Consider the following 19,415-nt stretch of genomic DNA (forward strand, 5'->3'; position numbering starts at 1 on the left):
AAGTTTCTCGCACATCCTTTACACCCTTGTAACACAGTATCCCTGATACCTCCAAGTCCACACAACGCTTGCAGATCCTCTGCATATCCCGATTCGCTTCTAGCATCTTCACACATACCTTTGGCCACCTCTGCTCTCCTCTCACCTGTCCTGCAAGACCACCATCATAAGAGCTTCATGTCTCACTGTTCCCTTGTCTATCTTTGTTGGCCTGTAGGATGAGTGAGAATGCGATTTGCTTTGGGACTTAAGGTACACGCAGATTAAATCTGCGTTCAGTGTGTGGACTGACAAGCTGGACAAAGCCAATACACTCTCACCGGGTCAAACAATGACTAACGCTCTCTGTCACTCTCAGCAGAGCGTCTTCTGTATCTACAGCTCTGATTCTCACAGCACTAACTGAAACTTACTGTTTTTGAGATTGATGCCGCTTTGGCAGATTTGATTACACTCAGCAAGTAGCATCTGGATTTGAAAATTATATAACATTATAAAACCCAACTAAAACTATCAATAGGCGTGACTGATACCATTAGAAAAGGGGTCACTCATACAGTTTTTACTCATACATCTTTTAATTTTGGATTATCAACATCATTCACTATTTACAAACAGAAGGAATTTAAGACTATCCTTCAATCTCCCTCAGATCTAATTTCTGACAGTTTCAGTGGAGGTTATTTTCTTCTTGCAAAAACATTTGCAACATTTTGCTTCATTTAATTTCTTAAACAGAGTTTTTCTCATCTCTGGTTCTTTTAACAGAAGTAATTTCTCACCACAAAAAAGGGGAACTTTGCCTTTTTCTTGAAGGGCTTTTTTAGTGCTTGACAGCAGATTCCTCTTGGGTGCGACTTTATGAGGTCTGGCTGGAATATTCCAGTTCCTGACATCCTGGGGATGTCTGCAGGCTTACCCTAGAGCCAGGCAGACTCAGCAGGGCAGCACCATGGTCAGCCCTACTGCTCCCGTTCTGCTGTTCTTGCCATTGTCAGTGAAATGGCTTTGATATTTTGACCAAATAATTTAAAATAATTGTTCTTTTTCTGTGGGTAGGGGCAGTTATGCTGGAAAGTTTTGCATGGAGAAACAACAAATGTTACATTATAGCAACATGAACTTTGGTTAATCCATACGGTGATCTAATTTGTACTGCAGGCGAAAATACCTTTGATTTTGAGGCTTTTTCCAAATACTAAGAAAGCTTGCTAGTAACAGATAAACACTTGCAGCCATCTGCATGTGGGCATGCACACTTGAAGGGGTTTTGTCTGCACTCTGTTCGGGTTCGACATAAAAAGCCCTTTTGTGATTCCACTTAAGATTAAGGAAAGGGAACACCTTTCTCTTTCCTGAGCAATTAGGTTTTGGAAGCAGGTATCTTAAGTTCTGATTTCTGAGATTCTAAGAAATCCTGCCAAGCCCCATCTAATTTCGCTGTAAAGAACAGCTAAATATGATACACTTGGAGAGGAAGCGAAACTCTCAACTTCTGACGAGCAATGCGAATGCTGTGATGCCCACGGCCCTCAAAGCTCCCCTGCAGCTTCAAAAAACCCAGGCACTTCTGCATTCCCGCGAACGGCAAGACCTGGCAGAATTCCGGCACCCAGCCGCGAACACCTAACACCCCGTGCGTGCTGAGCCGTCAGCACCATCTGACCTGTGCTGATAAAGTTACGGCTCCCGAGTTTGCTCTGAAATCTTAAAGCAAACTAGCGGATAAGGCCCGCTGGCCCGCTACTCCCAGCCCCGCCGAGGGGCTGCCATGGCCGGGCAGAACCACAGCCGCCACCGCGGGGTCGCTCTGTCCCTCCGGCGGGGGTCTCTGTGGCGGGAGGCGGCCGCTCTATCCCGGCGCTCTATGGTCGGCGGCGGGAGCTGGGGTCGACGGCGGTGCCGCCGCGCTATGGAGCGCGGCCGGCAGGTAAGGGCCGGCCGCGGCCCGTCACCCCCTTCCCCGTTCCGGTCGGGGAGCAAGGCCCCCACACCCCGGGAACGCCGCCGCTCTTCCATTCCGCCTTTCGCCCATCCCCCTCAGCCGCCGCCGCGGCGGCGCGATCCCCCGGCAGCCGTTGGGCGCGCGCGCCCCGCCCCCGGCACGCGCCGCTGGGCGGTGAGGGGAGGGGGCGCGCGCGGCAGGGCGCCTGCGCGCGGGGGCGGCGGTTGGCCGAGGGCGCGCGGCCGCGCCGGGAGGGGGGTGCGCGTGCCGGTGGCCGCGGGGGAGAGGGGTGTCCGGCCCGTGGGCGCCCTCAGGCGCGGGCCTCGTAAGTACGAGTTTCGGCTGAAAAGCGGGGGAGAGCGGTGAGGAGCTGCCTGCCGTGAGGGCGAGCCTGTCCCCAACCGCGGCGGGCGGAGAGAGGTGCGGCGACGAGTAGTGGGAGTACGGGAGGGAGCGGGGTGTTGGGACTGGGTTAAATTGCGGAGGGAGGGGTAAAAAGGTGGAAATGAGCGGTGGGGATGATTAATTTCCGGACGGTGTTTCAGTTTTAAATCCTTCCGAAAGAGCAAAGGGCGTTCGCTTAATTTTGTCTCGTTCTTTGAGAGTCTGGTACGTGGAGGAAACTTTGGCTTGCCTTCTCCAGCTCATCGCTTCTAGGCTGTCCCCTGCCTCTGCAGGCGGTGATCGCTCACGAACATCAAAGGATGTGATCCTGCAAATGCATAAACCGGTACATAGTTTCATTGCAGTGTAGCGTTACTGGTATAATTGGGAACAGTTACATATCTAAAAATTATGTACCAGGTGGAAGTACTTACTGTATTGGACTCAGAGATTGTTAAGTCCGGAGGACGGATGTAGTGCACTGTTTTTTTTTATTTTAACTTAAGCTTTTGAACAGTTTTGTGGTAAATTCAGTACTTGGTATTATCTTCTCCATTTTACCCACGGAGAAACTGGAGCACAGGCAAGTGATGCTGTTCACTAAAATTTTCTCACTGATGAGACATAAACTTCTTCACTCATTGCTCTAGATGTTATTTTGGAGGAGCTAGAACAGTGATCAGAGGGCTTGAGAGGAGACTTGCATAGGTTCATGGGAGCCCTTGTTTAATGAAAATGCTCCATGTGGGCTAGTGGTGATGGAAACATGTTTGTAGGTCTTGAGGGAAAACAGAAGCGGGGCTACTACTAGGAGTATTTGAGAAGGCTTGGTTTCTGAGTCATAATACAAACGCTTTTAAAGTATAGCTCTGATATGATTAGAAACCTTATAGACTTAAGATTTTCACAGCACTGTGGTAGTAATACTCAAAAAAGAGAATAGATATATTCAATTTCTTACTAATACCTGCTTGTCTCAAAGAGTTAACAATGAAGATCTCTTGTCGATTTAACATCCTTTTCATCCTTTCACTTAACAGTTATGGAAGGGACAGCTGAGTCAGTTTAGAAGAGCTCAGTTTTCAACAAAGAGGATTAGAGAAAAGGAAGGCGAAAGTTTGATGTCATTAAGATGGCTAGCATTAAAAATACCCAAAGACTTTAGCTTCTGTTCATGTTCTTTAACTTTATTTACACTTTTTATCAGTAAGGTTGGTAGTTAGGTGAGGTGCTCTTCCTCTAAAGATTTTTTTTCTCTGCAACTCAGTGACAATTCTGTAAGTCTTCTGTGGTTAATTACAAATACTTTGATTAAATTTAGAATACTGAAAAGCATGGCTTTGGAGTTTTGTATTATTCTCTGTCACTATTCAACTTGGATAATGTTTCATGAACCTTTCTTTAACAGTGTGAAGTATACCACCTTTCATCCAAGATACTGCTACTGTGAATGAGTTTTCTTGATAAACACTTCCTTTAAGTATGATTGATCTTGTTTTTGATTTATGTAGGTATTTGGCATTTTTGTAACAGCTGTATTTCATTTTCACAAATACTTTTTAGTTAGAAGTAAGAAATTTATTACTTCAGCTTCGGAAGACTTGGGTTTTTCTTTTTCTTTCTGGTTTGAGTTGCCACATTCTTCTCTTTTAAATAATATGTAGGAAAAAATAGAAGTTGAGGGGTACTTGATTTCTATTTTTTATTATATGATCCTAAATCTAAGTTTCCTGAGTTTGGTGAACTTGGGTTTTGCTAGTTTGAAGGTGGTATGCCTGGAGATTCTGAAGCCTGGTCAAATGACTGCCTGCTTTGATGCAAGAGTTCAGTTAAAAACCTGCTTGTTTAGGCACATATGTAGTCCAAAAGTCACCCAGCAGGTGTGCAGCTGGGCTAGGTCTTTTTTGCTGTGTTTTTTATGCTGTTTATAAATGTGTCCTGGTTTTGCCTGGGATAGAGTTAATTTTCCTCCTAGTAGCTAGTACAGTGCTGTATTTAGATGTAGCATGAGAATAATGTGATAATGCACTGATGTTTTAGTTGTTGCTGAGCAGTGCTTTCATAGTCAAGGACTTTTCAGTTTCCCATGCTCTGCCAGGTGCACAAGAAGCTGGGAAGGAGCATAGCCAGTACAGCTGACCCAAACTGGCCAAAGGGGTATCCATACCATATGACATCATCCTCAGCATGTAAACTGGGGGGGAGTTGGTCAGGGGGCAGCGATTGCTGCTTGGGGACTAGCTGGACATCGGTCGGCAGGCGGTGAGCAGTTGTATCACTTGTTTTTCCTGGGTTTTGTTTTTCCCTCTCTTTTCGTTGTTTTCCTTTTCATTACTTTATTATTATTATTATATTTCAATCATCAAACTGTTCTTATCTCAACCCACGAGTTTTCTTACTCTTGCTCTTCCAATTCTCTCCCCCAACCCACTGGGGGGGGTGTGGTGTGAGTGAGCGGCTGTGTGGTGCTTGGTTGCTGACTGGGTTTAAACCACGACAAAATGGGACCTTGAAAATTTTGTAAAACAATGGGAGAGAGCATCCATCACTTTTTTCTTTATAGTTTTTAACATATTTAGGGGTTTTTATAAGTATTGTGTCCCTGTGCTTTTTTTTTTTCCTGTTGGAAGTGTTTTGGCATACCTACAAGTAACATGCCTTACAGCTATGATTGTGTCATCTTGGTGTCCTTAAATATTTTTTTAGCATATATGCAGTGCTGCTGCTGAAAGCAACAACTGGGTAATATTTATTTGTCAGGCAGTGAATTGTGGGATAAAGTTATCATGCATTGTAATTCAGATAATCTTTTTAAACTGATATCATGATGATTCTAAATGTATGCAATTATAAAAAATAGCAAAATTTCTGGATCTGATGTTGCTGGGGCATCTGCGGCAGTAATCTTGTGTCCCCCTCAGTCTTCAGTCTTGTAGTTGACTTATGAATACAATTAGCTGCAAGAGTTCAGCAGTGAGATGGGGAGGGGTAATACCTGCACAGTAATGAGAAGTGAAGGGTTGGAAAGGAGCCACTTTCTGCCATTTTGCTTCTGAGTTGAGTATCATCCCCCTTGACCTTCTCTTTTGTTCCTGGCAAGAGCTAGAGCCCAGCTGATGCTTGGGTGAGGAGGAGGAGGGACAGGAGCTCTTTAACCCTGATGGTATAGGAGAGGAGGAGTTCACGTCACATCTCGCCTTTAGTTCTCCAGACTCCCCAGCAAGATCCAGTGAGATGGGGAAAAGAGATTAGTAATTGAGTGGGAGGAAGAGGGATACACTATCTCCCACTGCCTGAAATTTTACTGAGCTGCTTGTCCAAAAGGTTTAATAGTATCCTGATTCTCTGGGGGGATGTTTTTAGAATTACTTCCACAAGCATTTGATTAAAATTGCTTGTTGCTAGGTTGAACTAGATTTGTTGGAACAGTTTCAAATTCTGTCGAAAGCTGTTCTAGGCCATAACACTTGCAAAGGATGTGAGTTAGGGCTCTTAAATTGTATGTTTGAAACTTTTCTCCTGCATAAAAATCCATCTGCAATTGGTTGAAAATTGGCATGGATGTAAATTGTGTTCTAACGTGGAAAAGGTCCTGTACATTTAACAGCTTAACAAAGTCATGCCATCTACGCAGTTTCTTGATAGATGTCTTTGCAGTAGGCACTGACAATTTGTAATCCTTACTGAGATAGGACTGCAAAAATAAAAAGAAAAAGTAAAATCTGTTCATGCCTAAGGAAGCTTCAACTGGAATGTCTTCGGTGCAGTTCTCATGCTAAAGTACCTCCATGAGAAACAAATAATGGGATTCTGTTCTTAGTTATGCATTCGTTATACATTTACAACTTTATTAGTTTTCATTTTTTTACAAATTTGTTCATAAATACTTGCAAACTGAAAATTACAAATGTGTTAAGTAGCCACAGGTCTATACTTCCTACCTCAACTTCTGTTCTGTATTGCTTTAGATACGAGGTTGACACTTTAGTTTAAAAAATTCATTGTGAAGTACTTAAAGCTAAAATAAGAATGTGCACGGTTTTAATGTAGTGGGTTTTTGTGCAGGAGAGAGGTGAGTGAGGAATTTGGCCAGAAATGTGTTGAGGTGTGGTGTGGTTTTTTGTTTTTGTTTTTTTTTTTGGGTGTGGGTTTTTGGTTTTTTTGGGGTTTTTTTTGGTGGTTTTTTTTTTTGTAAAGTGGCAAAGTCTCTGGCATCCACTCCAGCAAGGCAGGAAAGATAGGGTATTGCTGAGTTGAATCATGACCTTAACTTTCCATTATACATGAGATTCCTGTGTTCACAGAAATCTGGTTTACCATGTGCTTTTTCAGGATATTCCACTGACCTTGGGTGGGAAGGTGTTTTTAAATTGTGCTGTATTTTTTTAAAAGATACTTCCGTGGTAAGCAGCTAGGTAGTTACAGAGTGTGCCAGTACTGTTTGCTGTACGCCTTGCTCCATCTCTTTGACTGCACTCAGTCTAACACTGTTGTGTCTTTTACAGTGAGGTCAGTGGCTCAGCTGTAGTTCTGTAACAAGAGAGGCCATTCATAAATGGCCTGGAGATGTTAGATTGCATTTCCTAGCATAAAATCAGAGTTCATTACATCTTAGGAAAGTTAAAAACTGTACTGGAGTATTGGAGAAGCACCCGCTCAGTTGGCCTGTGCTTGATAATGATGTTGGGTCATTTGCAGCAAAGGCTGTGTACTTGCTTAGTAAAGAAAGCATAAGCTTTTCCTTTGGTAATTTCAGAAATCTTAATGTGATGTTTTAGGCACTGGGTATTTGCCAAGAGGTGGGCCTCTGTTTTAGAAGTGAAACGTGACTATATAAAAACGTCTACTGTTTGCTCACCGAATTGTCTGGAAATGTTAAAAGCAGCTGTATATCCACTATCTAATATTTGAGGTAGATGTAAAGCACTGGAACAAGAGTAGTGCTAAAGCCAGGATTCCATATATTTCTTATGCATTGGTGAAATTGTTGCCTCAAGTTTGTCTACCTGAAGATAGATTTGCATAGCTATGCCAGAATAGTTATGCCATGTACCAATGACTGTCTAGATGAACAGTCAAAAAGTGTCAGCTGATTAATCTGAGGTGGTAGAAGTGTGTAGTTACTATTCTGGACAGTGAAGCTCACAGGTATAGCTCACAGGTGCATGCTGTGGCCGGAGGTACAGGGTGGAAAGGACTCTCACCTGGGTGTACTAATAGTCAAAAAATGACACACATTCTGAGTAAATAGGTATGAGTAATCATTAAGAAGGTATACATCTCAAGCAATGCGCTGGGTCTTTTAAACCACTTCTAAGTCAGTATTTCACTTCAGTTAATGAAGTGCTGTATTGGGTGTAGGTGGCAAGGTGTTGGCAGCAGGGGTGGTGGTGCAGGGGTGGCCTCTGTGAGAAGAGGCTGGGGCTGCACCTGTGCTGAACATAGCCAGCTCTAGCCAGTCCCAAAACGGACCCACCGCTAGCCAAGGCTCAGCCCACCAGCCACGCTGGTAGTGCCTCGGGGAAAATGTGTTTAAGAAAGGGCAAAATGTTGCGCAGCAGCTCTGAGAGAGGAGAGAGCGAGAGAGGAAAAAAAGAAGTGAGAAACAGCTCTGTGAACACCAAGGTCAGAGAAGGAGGAGGCACTCCTGGTGCGGAGCAGATACCCACCCTGCAGCCTGTGGAGGGGACCACACTGGAGCAGATATTCACCCTGCAGCCCATAGTGGAGGACCCCATGCCGCAGCAGATGGACATGCCCTGAAGGAAGCTGCAGCCCATGAAGAGCCCATGCTGGAGCAGGCTCCTGGCAGGGACTGCAGCCTGTGGAGAGGAGCCCACGCAGGAGCAGATTTTCTGGCAGGAACTGTGGCGTGTGGAAGGGACCCGTGCTGGAGCAATTTATGAAGGACTGTACCCCATGGGAAGGACCCACACTGAAGCAGGGGAAAAATGTGAGGAGGAAGGAGTGGCAGAGAGGAGCTGTTTTGGACTGACCCCTGTTCCCCATCCCCTTGCACTGTTGTGGGGTGGGGAGTGGAGGAGATGGGAATGAAGGAGTGAAGTTGAGCCTGGGAAGGAGTGGAGGGAAAATGTTGTAGTTTTTGTCTCTCACCATCCTACTCTATTTTTAATTGGCAATAAATTAATTTTCCTCAAGTCTAGTCTGTCTTGCCTGTGACAGTAACGGGTAAGTGATCTCCCTGTCTTTATCTCGACCCATGATCTTTTTCTTCATATTGTCTCCCCCTGTCCTGTTGGGGACGGGCAAAGTGAGGGAGTGGCTGAGTGGGCGTCTGGCAGCCAGAAGATCAGTGACACACATTCAAAGGACAATGAACTTCACGCATACCAGTGCTTAGGGACTGCTTCGTTTGTCCAGTTCGTTCACTGTAGAGCAAGTTGTTCAGCTCTTTGATCATAAACCAAAGCAAGTTGGAATACAGGAATAGCGCTCTTCGTTTGGTGTAACGTTGGGTGGAAGAACAATGGCATCCCTGTTAGGGATAGGTGAGATACTGAGATGCTCCTATTTTCTTCTCTGTCCTGCACGTAAGAGTTAAAGGTGTATGGAGAGTCCTCTTTCAGTGCTTTTCTACTATGATGTTCCTTTTGTATGAAATGGATTTATTGTATTTGCCTGCCAAGCCTTTCCTCATTTACATCTGTTGTAATCGCTGCTTCTGTGATGCTCACATGCATGGAGGCAATAAGTTATGTAAGCTAAATATCTAGGTTATTTCCTGATGTGTTATGTATTCTTTATCTGTAATTCAGGGAGTTGGGGCTGCCAGCACTTTTGTTCTTTTGCATTGAGTATCAAGCAGTTATCAAGTAATAAATAGCAAGGAAAGAGCATGGAACCAGCACATCTGTTTGTATTCTCCACACAACTGGAATGTTTTAGCTGGCAGTGGCTGTTATTCTAACCAGGCCCCACAAATGCACCTTGGTCTGTTTCTTTTTAACTCGCATGTTTCCTCTTTAAAATTGTCTGGTTTGAGGCAGTTTGTAGAACTTTACCAGTTCTGACCTGGAGATGTATATAATCATCCTCATAAAATAACCGTTCCTATTCAACTGGAAGCTGAGCTACTGTTTTTCTGCTGGTAGTTGTTCCAGGTCTTCTGGCATTCTTCAGTAGGAAGGGTAGGCAGAGGATCACAGAAGGTTGCTAGAAGTACTGCTTGCCTCCTGATCTGGCTAACCCCATGTTTGCATGAGAGCCGGTGCAGAGAAAGTATAGTTTGGGGACTGGAGCGGAGAGGAAGGTGAGACGGTGATAGTTGAGACCCAGGCTGGTCTGACTTTGTGGCTGACCAGTTAAAACACACAGTAGTCCTAAAGGTTTTTTTCTACATTACTAAGTGTCTGAAACAAGGAAGTTTTTCCCCAAAACTCTTGTGCAGTCCTAGTAATAAATAAGACCTTTGTGGCATAGAGGAGGCTTACTGGGGAAGCTTTGAAATATCTACCTGCTTGGAATGTACGTATTGCACAAAGAGTTCAAGTTTGAGTTACAGGAGATTAACACTTGTCAGGAGGCTGTAGCTATCCTTTCTCTCCCCACCTGTAATACAATCAGTCTTAGCAGTGTACCCTGTGTGTACTCATGCCTCATCCTTTCTATGTATTTTGTCATTATCTGTATGTTGACTGGAAGCATGAGAAAATCCCACCCCTTACCTGACATAGGTGTGCTCATAAATTCCTCTAATGTAGGTGCAACTCTACTGAAGGAAGTGCGTTTGTCAGCTTAATATGTAGCAGTTAGGGAGGAGGCTTAGGTAGGTTGGCAGCAAAACTCTTCCTGGCTCCTGTATGCCAGACCAGAGCTTGGCCAGCATGGCTAACATTGTGGTGCTGCTGCCCTGGTAGCCTGGGAGAGCCCCAGATGGGTAAGATGGCAAAGAGACACCTCCATTGTTTCCATCCTGCTGATTCTGTGAGGTTCCTAGAGGAGTGTTATGGGGCAAAGTGGTGGAAAAAGCACTAGTGAGGGACAACCTGGTAATACTAAGTTATGTTTTGAGAAAAGACTGGTCAGTAAGCCAGGCTGGTTGAAAGACCCTTGCGTAAAGTACACGCTTCTGTCTGCGGTGGCAGCGTCATTGGCAAGTATGTCTGGGCGATAACGGAGAGCAGTGCAGTGGGAGCGCCTGGACTTCTCCACAGGTATGGACAAGAGGATGGGCAGCTTATCTATGTAAGAAGAATGGCATCTCTAATGTTAAAAATATCCAAATGGAGCAGATACCAAAAAGGCTCCAATAGAAATTGTGGTTTGCTTTTAGGAGCAAAGGCTTGAGCCTTTGTTTCTAATTGGATGGTTTGTTGTAGTAATTATTTGTATGCAGTATTGCTTCTGGCACAGTGCTATGTCAAGATATGCCTGAGTGCCCCTGTGCTGATTCTGCTGTGCTAGGAGGAAAGGAGAGAGGCTGTCTGCCATCCCTGGCTGGGACATGAGCCGAGGGAGGGGCATGTGGGACGGCACTAAGGAGCCTCCTAGGGCTGGGGAAAAGTGGGATGTGTTGGATTTTTTTATTTTTTATTTCTGTTTTAGTCATCCTGCGAGTTTTGAGCTGACTCTTTCCTGCCTCTTTCCCGCAGCATGTGCGAGGTAACAGAGGTCTCTTTATGGTGTGGGGTTTCCTGGATGAAAAGTGTCTGCTGCTTGCATAGCGCGCTTCATACTTCTTGGAGTGACTGCTCTACAGGAAGGAGGGATGTGGCAGCAGCAATGAGTGGTTTAATGCGCTTGCTTCATTTGGCTTGAAATCCGGAGAAGTGGAAAGAGTGTTTATCTGAGGATTGGGTTTCTTTTGTTTGTTTTTTTTGTTTGTTTTCTTAAATAGCCCATGATGTCACCATTTCTCAGTGTAGTTGGTGTTTTTTTAATAAGAAGAGGTAATAAGATTATAAAAGTGTTGTATAAAAGAGGGGTTAAAAACTATTAGCCTAATACCCTACTAAAAAAACTAATCTGCTGAAAAGAAGGAAATGCCTGTGAAAGGAGCAGGTTTAGACTCTTGTAAAACTTGGACTTGAACTGTCTTGCTTAGAAAAGCTGATGCTGTACAGTGAGTTTTCTACCTTGTCAATTGTAAAGAATTTAATTCTTTCTTGGAGGGTTTAATGAAGAAGATCGCTATACTGCTTCATGATAGTCCCAGAGCTAACCTATTGCTGCTTTTGATTTTGGCCTAGATAAAATACTAAGTAATAGTCTGCATAGTACAGAGCTGATAAATGCAGTTTCAAGGAACTCTTTCATGCTTCATTTCCTGCTTGAATTTATGAGGGTTTTTAAAGTTAGATTGAAGTGATTCCTTTTTGCTGCTGAACCTGTTCTGCTGTCTGTGGATTTGTGCGTGAGCTTGAGGAGGTTGCAGGGGCTTCTGGAAATCCTGCATGATAGGAAACCTGTCCTTACCAGGCAGTGTGAAACAAGTAGAATCAGAAAGTTAGTTTGTGTAAATTAAAAATTAATTTTCCATGCATCAAATGAAAGTATCTCTCTGGAGCTGCTCTGCAGTTCCATACAGGGTGAATTATTTTAAATACAAACATATGAAAAATAAAATTTAGGCAGAAAGTATGTTCTCACTGGTTATTTATACTGTTAAATGTAACTTTTTTGGTAAGTAATCATGTGACTCTAGGCTTTAGCATAGTTATCATGATGACAATTTTTATCTAAAAACATATCCGGGAAAAATAAGTGTTTGGAAAATAATGAGGTTTTATCAACTCCAATTACATAACAAATTTTGTTTATAAGATTACTTTCCTTCACTAATATCTAGACTGGGGCTACCAGTAATCCATCTTCCTGCTGATACTGTCTTCGTCTACCCAGGAGTTTTGCCTAGATGAAAAAGAACGGCCTTTAGCCTAGAATTTCTGGGTATCTCTGAGCTTGGCAATGCTAATGGCTTCAGTCAGGCTGCTAAGCAAATGCCCACTGCATATGGGTAGATTGACCCTGCAGCACTTGCATGGGGAACCAGCTGGCACATATGTTACTCACTTGCTCTGTGCTTGCACGGCCCAATGCATGTGTATTTCTGTTGGGGAAAACCCTGAATGAAAATGGATGGCTCTGATCTTTCTGCTTTGCTTAGGAAGAAGTCTTGTCCATGCTGGAACCTTGCTTACTATTTTGGGCTGCTTGGATGGAGAGCAAGTTAGGGTTTTGTGTTCATGCAGCAGGCTCAAGGATCAGAACTGAACCCCCCTGTTTGTGGGGTGAGTCATATAGCACTGTATTTCTGGTTGGTTCCTACAGGTAGCCTATTCTGAACAGTGCTAGGAACCTTGGAGCAAGCAAGTAGGGTTTGGCATACATTTCAAAAAACGTAGCAGGCCACAGAACTTGAGTTGACAGACAAGCTGCAGAGCACAGGGACAGTTATTAGTACAGATATGAAGTTGCGGAATGCAGATCATGCGGTATTTATGTGCCTCAATATGATCATGGATATGTTTAGAAGTGTGTTTGTAGTGTCTGTCTAGATATAAGTATGTCTACATATAGATAGAGACCTATCCATCTCATTTTTCATTGATTTTGGAGTTCTGGCTGATGTCATATTTGGATAAGTATGGTTTTTTCTATTTAATTTTTTTTCATGGGTTTTGAAATGGGTACCATGCTGGTTTTAACCTTGTGGCCTGAAGTGCTGTGCCCTTGCAGTCAGCTGTAACTTTCTAAACTAGGTTTGGTTATGCTTCACTGAGAATTTATTTCACAAGAAGAGTTGCACTTTATGTTCCGGTGAAAGTTTCTTGGTAGCTTTGATGAAGGTCAGATCTAGCCAGAGACAGGTTTGAGAGCTATGGGGAGAGTTTAGTTGTACTACTGATGTTTTCCCACCCATATTTGAGGGATAGTCACCCTGAGTTACAAAGTATAGAAGAAGAAGAAAGAACCACATTTCCAGCATCTTGGGGATTATTGTTTAAAGCAAGATTTGTTTAGTATTGAATTTTTGTTTGCAAATGTTTTAATGTCTAACTTGGTGTTCTTTTTTCACCCCCCAACCAATATATCAGCCATGATTTAGGAATATCAAAGATGACAAGAAGGGCTTCTGTAAGTACATAGGTAACAAAAGGAAGACAAGGGAAATGTGGGCCCGTTGCTCAATGGGATGGGGGACTTGGTTACGCAGAACATAGAAAAGGCTGAATGCCTTCTTTGCCTCAGTCTTTACTAGCAAGACTGGGATTCAGGAATCCCAGGTCCTAGAGACCAGGAGGAAAGGGTGAGGCAAGGAAGATGTACCCTTGGTGAAAGAGGATTGCTTAAGAGGTCAGGGAATACTTAAGCAAACTGGACATATGTAGGTCCATGGGCCACAATAGGATGCACTCATGAGTGCTGAGGGAGCTGGCTGATGTCATTGCGAGGCCACTCTTGATAATCTTTGATCAATCATGGCGACTGGGAGAAGCACTTGAAGACTGGAGGAAAGCAAATGTCACTACTGTCTTCAGGAAGGGCAAGAAGTATGACCCACGGAACTATAGGCTGGTCAGCCTCATCTCGATACCTTTGAAGGTGATGGAGCAGCTAACCATTTCCAGGCATATGAAGGACAAGAAAATCATCAGAAGTAGTCAGCATGGATTCACCAACAGGAAGTCATGCGTGACCAACTTGATAACCTTCTACGATGAAATGACTGGCCTGGTAGACGAGGGGAGAGCAGTGGATATTGTCTGCCTGGACTTCAGGAAGACCTTTGACACTGTCTCCCATAAGATCCTCATAAAGAAGCTGTTGATGTATGAGCTGGATAAGCAGACAGTGAAGTAGATTGAAAACTGGCTGAACTGTTGGGCCCAGAGGGTGGTTATCAGTGGCATGAAGTCTAGTTAAAGGCCAGTAACTAGTGGTGTACCCCAGGGGTCAATACCGGGTCCAGTCCTGTTTAACATCTTCATTAATGATCTAGATATGGGGCAGACCGTGCCCTCAGCAAGCTTGCAGACTACACCAAATTGTGAAGAGTGGCAGATACACCAGAGGGTCCTGCTGCCATCCAGAGGGAGAAACAACCCCATGCACCGTTACATGCTGGGGATCACCCAGCTGGAAAGCAGCTTGGCAGAAAAGGTTGGTGGCACCAAGTTGAATGTGAGCCAGCAATGTGCCCTTGCAGCAAAGAAGGCACGTGGTATCCTGAGCTAGTATTGGCAAAGTATTGCCAGCAGGTCGAGGGAGGTGATCCTTCCCTTCTACTCAGCACTGGTGAGGCCACACCTGGAGTCCTATGTCCATTTCTGGTCTCCCCAGTACAAGAAAGACATGGACGTATTGAAGAGAGCCCAACGAAGGGCCATGAAGATCTGAAGGGACTGGAGCATCTCTCCTGTGAGGAAAGGCTGAGAGAGCTGGGACTGTTCAGCCTGGAGAAGGCTCAGGGAGGAACTTCCCAATGTGTATAAATACCTGAAGGGAGGGTGCAAAGAGGATGGAGCCAGGCTCTTCTCAGTGGTGCCCAGTAACAGGACAAGAAGCAATAGACACAACTGAAACACAGGAGGCTCCATCTGGATATCAGGAAACGCTTAATTTTACTGTGAGAATCACTGAGCCCTGGCACAGGTTGACCAGGGAGGCTGTGGAGTCTCCATCTTTGGAGATATCCAGAAGCTGTCTGGACACGGTCCTGGGCAACTGGCTCCAGGTGGCCCTGCTTGAGCAGCGGGGTTGGACCAGATGACCTCTAGAGGTCCCTTCCAACCTCAGCCATTGTGTAATTGTGATTTGCATATCCTCAACCTGTACTTAATTGGTAAGGGTTTCACTTTATCTAATTGGAAGTTACGAAGTGCAAAGCATTTGCTCCATTTCATGGGAATTGCAGAGTGACTGTTGGGCTTTGTTAAGGTTGGAGTAGATTCTGCATGACTATTCTAGCCAGTATTTTATGAAGGCTATTCCATTAATTTTATGGATGTGTTACAACTCTGGCTTTTATACTACTTCTCCAGATGTGTCGTCTTAACAGCAGGCCCTAGGCCTAACATTTGTGTGGTGGTGTTTTTTTTTTTTTTCTTCCTCTTTACAAGGCCCGAACTCTGGTGTTCTTGACTCTGGGTTAGCTGCCTGACTTGGCAAGCTGAGTATTTTAAGCTTGCTGGTGAAAGATCACTTTTCCAAATGAAGAGACCTTAGTGTGAAATAGTGAAGCAACATCCTCCAGAGGGGCAATGATCAAGTTTCCTTTCGTTTCTCTGACAGGCAAGTTTTTATTGAGGCTTAACCTCTTGCTTGTCCTTTTATTTCCAGTTATAGTCCTCTTAAGTTCACAAGTTCTCCATCTTTGGCGGGAGTTGTAAAAGTGCCAGCTCTTCACTGTGTTTCTCAGTCGCCTTCATTCATAAGGGTACAGTTCTTTATCGTTTGTTAGTAGAATTAGACATGCCTCTCTGTGCACATACCATTCTTGTGTCTCAGGGGAAAAAAACGTAATACCTTTTAACCTATGAAGTAATAATATAAGGTAAATTGATGATTTTGTGTATGTTTTTCCATAGTGGGAATGTAGAGTTACTGTACTCCTTCGGCCTGCGATATCTCTCCAGGGTCTCATGTATATTTTGAAAGCTAGTTTAAAATAACCTTCCATGTTTTTGTGTTTCTTCTCTTTGTTCCAGCCTGTTTTGTGTGCATTGTCTTTAATCACTGCCTTTGCTTTCACTTAGCCTCAATCCTTGTTCTTCTCACAGGTGGCAATTTTCTTGTGTGTTTTCCATATCAAAGCTGCCTTTTATTAAAATTTCACTCTTTCTCTGCTATGCGATGATAATAACAGACAAAAGTATTAGCATGGTAACTTTATAGTGTGATGGCAGTGAAAGGCTGTATGAAAATGGAGCTCTTGAAAGAGGGCAGGAAGCAGAACAAAGGATTGGATTCTCACAGACCTAACACTGAAAAACTGAACCTTTCCTGTGAAAAGCAGGAAGATTTGCCTTCTGCAGCAGCATGTGAGAGGGCGATACTGGGCAAAGACTCACAAGGTGGTACTGGCAGGCAGCAGATAGAGAGGAATGATTTCTAATGCCAGTCAAGTATTGCGGGGTTCACACGGCGTTGTGCAGAGTAACATAGCATCAATAATACTATCTTTCAGAAGAAAATAGTTTAATTCTACAGACATTCATGTGGTTTTCATTTTGGTGGGGGGAGCTGACTTTACTCATAGCCAGCGGAATCCCTTGCCTTGCAGCTGTTGTTAATTTTGGTAGGAATAGAAGTAGTAAAGCCTGTGTATTGCCAGGCACTGTACACAGAGATAATATGGGGTAGTGGTTTCACTTTACCAGCCTGGGGGGAGAAAAAAAAAAACCTCTCTCCTGGGAGTGGAGAACAAAGCAGGAAAGTGATTTGCTGAAAATCATGCAGCTGGTTTGTGGCTGAGCTGGGACCAAAGGTCAGTGTCTTACTTTCTGACCAGTAGTTCATACTTGCTGTTTCTTTCATGTTTTGTCATAAGCTCTTTTCGCGAAGTCTGTGAAGTTACAGCAGTGGAGGGCAGTAGAAACTAACTCTTTCCTTTTTTCCCTGCTCCCCCCCCCCCCCCCAGGTTAAGTTGTATTTTCTGACATTGGAAGAGCAAAAAGCGCCATGGCTCCATGAACTGTGAAACTGCAGGAAGTGTGGCAGCCCTCTCTACCTCCAGCTTTCCTTCCTTACTGTGACCAAAGGTCTTCTCTTTGGATTCATCCCCACTGGGTGAGCAGTGGCCTGCCTTGGCCTCAGAGCAGAGGAAGCAGTTTGCGAATCAGAGAGCGCCATGGCCTTGAACTTCTATGTCTTTCACCTCTTCTATAAGTTCAAAGTGTTGGTGCTTGTGACTTTGTGTTTGATGCTGCTATGGGCCACATTCAGTTACTTTGTGGACTCCAGACAAGAAATTTCTAAAGCTAAGAGCATGGTGGAGGATTTCAGAAAGGTAAATAGCCTGGAGGACAATCAAAAGGAGGAGAAGATCGAATCAATTGCGAAAGTTCCCACGGTGAAGTCATTTCAGGGTCACTGCCCAGCTCTGTCTCCGTACCTACGTAAGTAATGGTGCTTTCCTCTCCTTTCTAACAAGTTACATCTGCTTTGGTACTGCTGACTTGGTTTTCTTTCTAGCTGTTTTAGTTAAACACTTTTCCTGTGAAACAAATACAATATAACCAGTTGCAGGAAGCACTTCTGGCTGAGGAAGCGACTTGTGGCACAGAGTACCTGTGCTGGATCTGGCTGGGATGATAGCAGCCCGTATGGTGCTGTGCTTTGCATCTGTGGCTAAAACAGTTTTGATAATGCACCGGTGACTTGGCTGCTGCTGAACAGTGTTTGCACACTGTTGAGGCTTTGTCTTTCTCTTCCCAGGCTCCCTGAAATCTGGTAGGCTTGGGCTGGGCAAGAGGTTGGGAGTGGACACAGCCGAGACAGTTGACCCCAACTTATGGAAGGGGTATTCCATAGCATATGACCATACCACTTATCATGCTCAGCAATAAAAGCTCAGGGAAAGGAGGAAGCGGGGGGTGTTCATCATTATGGCGTTGTCTTCCCAGCAATTGCTATACATGCTGAAGCCCTGCTTTTCAGGGCGTGGCTGGACATCTGCCTGCCAATGGGAAGTAATGAATTAATTTCTCTTTATGCCTTGCTTGCGCAGTTTTCACTTTTTTTTATTAAACTATCTTTATCTCAACCACAAGTCGTTTCACCTTCCCTTAATTTTTTGCCGTTTCGTCATTAGATGTACTTTTGTCTATCTTGACAATTGAAGGACTTCACAGCTGCGTTGGGGTTAGCACTACTTATAGCGAAGGTTCAAATAGGTCACTGTTTCCTTGGTTTGGCATTTTTATTAGTCCACTTTTTTTGTCTTGGTATTGCTAGTAGCACCAGGCTTCTGCTTTGCAGTACCGTGTCATTGTCGTCTTCCTCTTCCTTTTTGTGAACGTGATTAGGGATTTGTTTGGGAAGCTGGATTCTTCCCTCTCTCCGATGTAATCCAAAAAGCTGCTGTCTAGCTGCATACCCCCATCCCTGCCCCCAGGACGTATTTGCTTAAGTAAACGCACTGTGGCTGTAGCTGTCTCAGTTGACTGCTTTGTTCTTTTTCATGGGTTTGCCAAGTCCAGAGGGACTGTAAAGATAGCTCAGTGCAAGGGAAGTGATGGAAACTTCATTTGGGTACAGAGAATGTTGATACATTTTATCTTAAAAAGGCCTTAGCCTTTGATGCTTTTGTTCATGCTTTAAGTAGAGTTGACTTCTCACAGCCACAGTCCTATGTTTCTTTCCACTTCCCTCTCCTCTGCTTTGCCCTGGCAGCTGTTTCTGGCCAATCTTCCTGCAGTAGGGTGGAACTTCTCTTGATTTTTTTTTTTTTTTTTTTAAAATCATCATTACTCTATAATCAGTTTAAGCAACTAAACGCTTGATACCCTCTCCTTCCACTGCCCGCATAATGTCCTTGTAGTACTACTTTTCTCTTGGAAAGGCAGGGAAACCAATTGGGGCTTGAACCTGGGTTTCTTATGCTGGTTACAGAGTGCCTCATTAGGTGACTGCACTAGCCACAACCAGAAACGGCTCGGGAAAGCTTCTTGTGCTTCTCCTACAGGAGGTGCCAGCAAACTCACTTTCAAAGCATCTCTCACACTAGAAGAAGTGCAAAAGGAGAACCCTCAGGTAGCCAAGGGCCGGTATCACCCTACGGAGTGCTCAGCATTGCAGCATGTGGCCATCCTTATCCCACACCGCAATCGAGAGAAGCATCTGCTGTACCTCCTGGAGCACCTCCACCCCTTCCTACAGCGGCAGCAGCTGGACTATGGCATCTACGTTATTCACCAGGTGAGGCAACTCTGCAGAGACGTGTTTGGGTGGGGATGATGTCAGTGCTCTGCAGTCCTAGGAGAGGCATGCTTGCTGCCTCTGCTAATATCAGTCCTCCAAGCCTGCTTCAAACACTTCTACTTGTTGAGGGATGCAATGGTGTGTGCAGCCATTGCTGGTACGCTACAGGATTTCAGCTGCTGTTAGCAAGGCTGGGAAGTAT

The 19,415-nt window shown here is 44.4% G+C and overlaps 1 protein-coding gene across 4 annotated transcripts in view; it reads left to right on the top strand.

Annotated features, from left to right (window-relative positions):
• Positions 1-1,725: 1,725 nt before the first annotated feature.
• B4GALT4 (beta-1,4-galactosyltransferase 4) overlaps positions 1,726-19,415 on the top strand; it is a 29,097-nt gene continuing 11,407 nt past the window's right edge. Inside the window, exons 1-4 of one of the 4 annotated variants that reach the window (XM_075166794.1) lie at positions 1,726-1,930; positions 2,491-2,675; positions 16,932-17,409; positions 18,978-19,210. In XM_075166794.1, coding sequence (XP_075022895.1) covers positions 17,142-17,409; positions 18,978-19,210 — 501 coding nt within the window. In that variant the 5' untranslated portion in view covers positions 1,726-1,930; positions 2,491-2,675; positions 16,932-17,141. Of the gene's footprint in view, positions 1,931-2,161; positions 2,271-2,490; positions 2,676-16,931; positions 17,410-18,977; positions 19,211-19,415 lie in introns of those variants that run through there. The other 3 variants (XM_075166805.1, XM_075166812.1, XM_075166783.1) reach the window with 3 other exon arrangements.

The sequence above is a fragment of the Calonectris borealis genome, chromosome 1, assembly GCF_964195595.1.
Source record: "Calonectris borealis chromosome 1, bCalBor7.hap1.2, whole genome shotgun sequence".
NCBI lineage: Eukaryota > Metazoa > Chordata > Aves > Procellariiformes > Procellariidae > Calonectris > Calonectris borealis.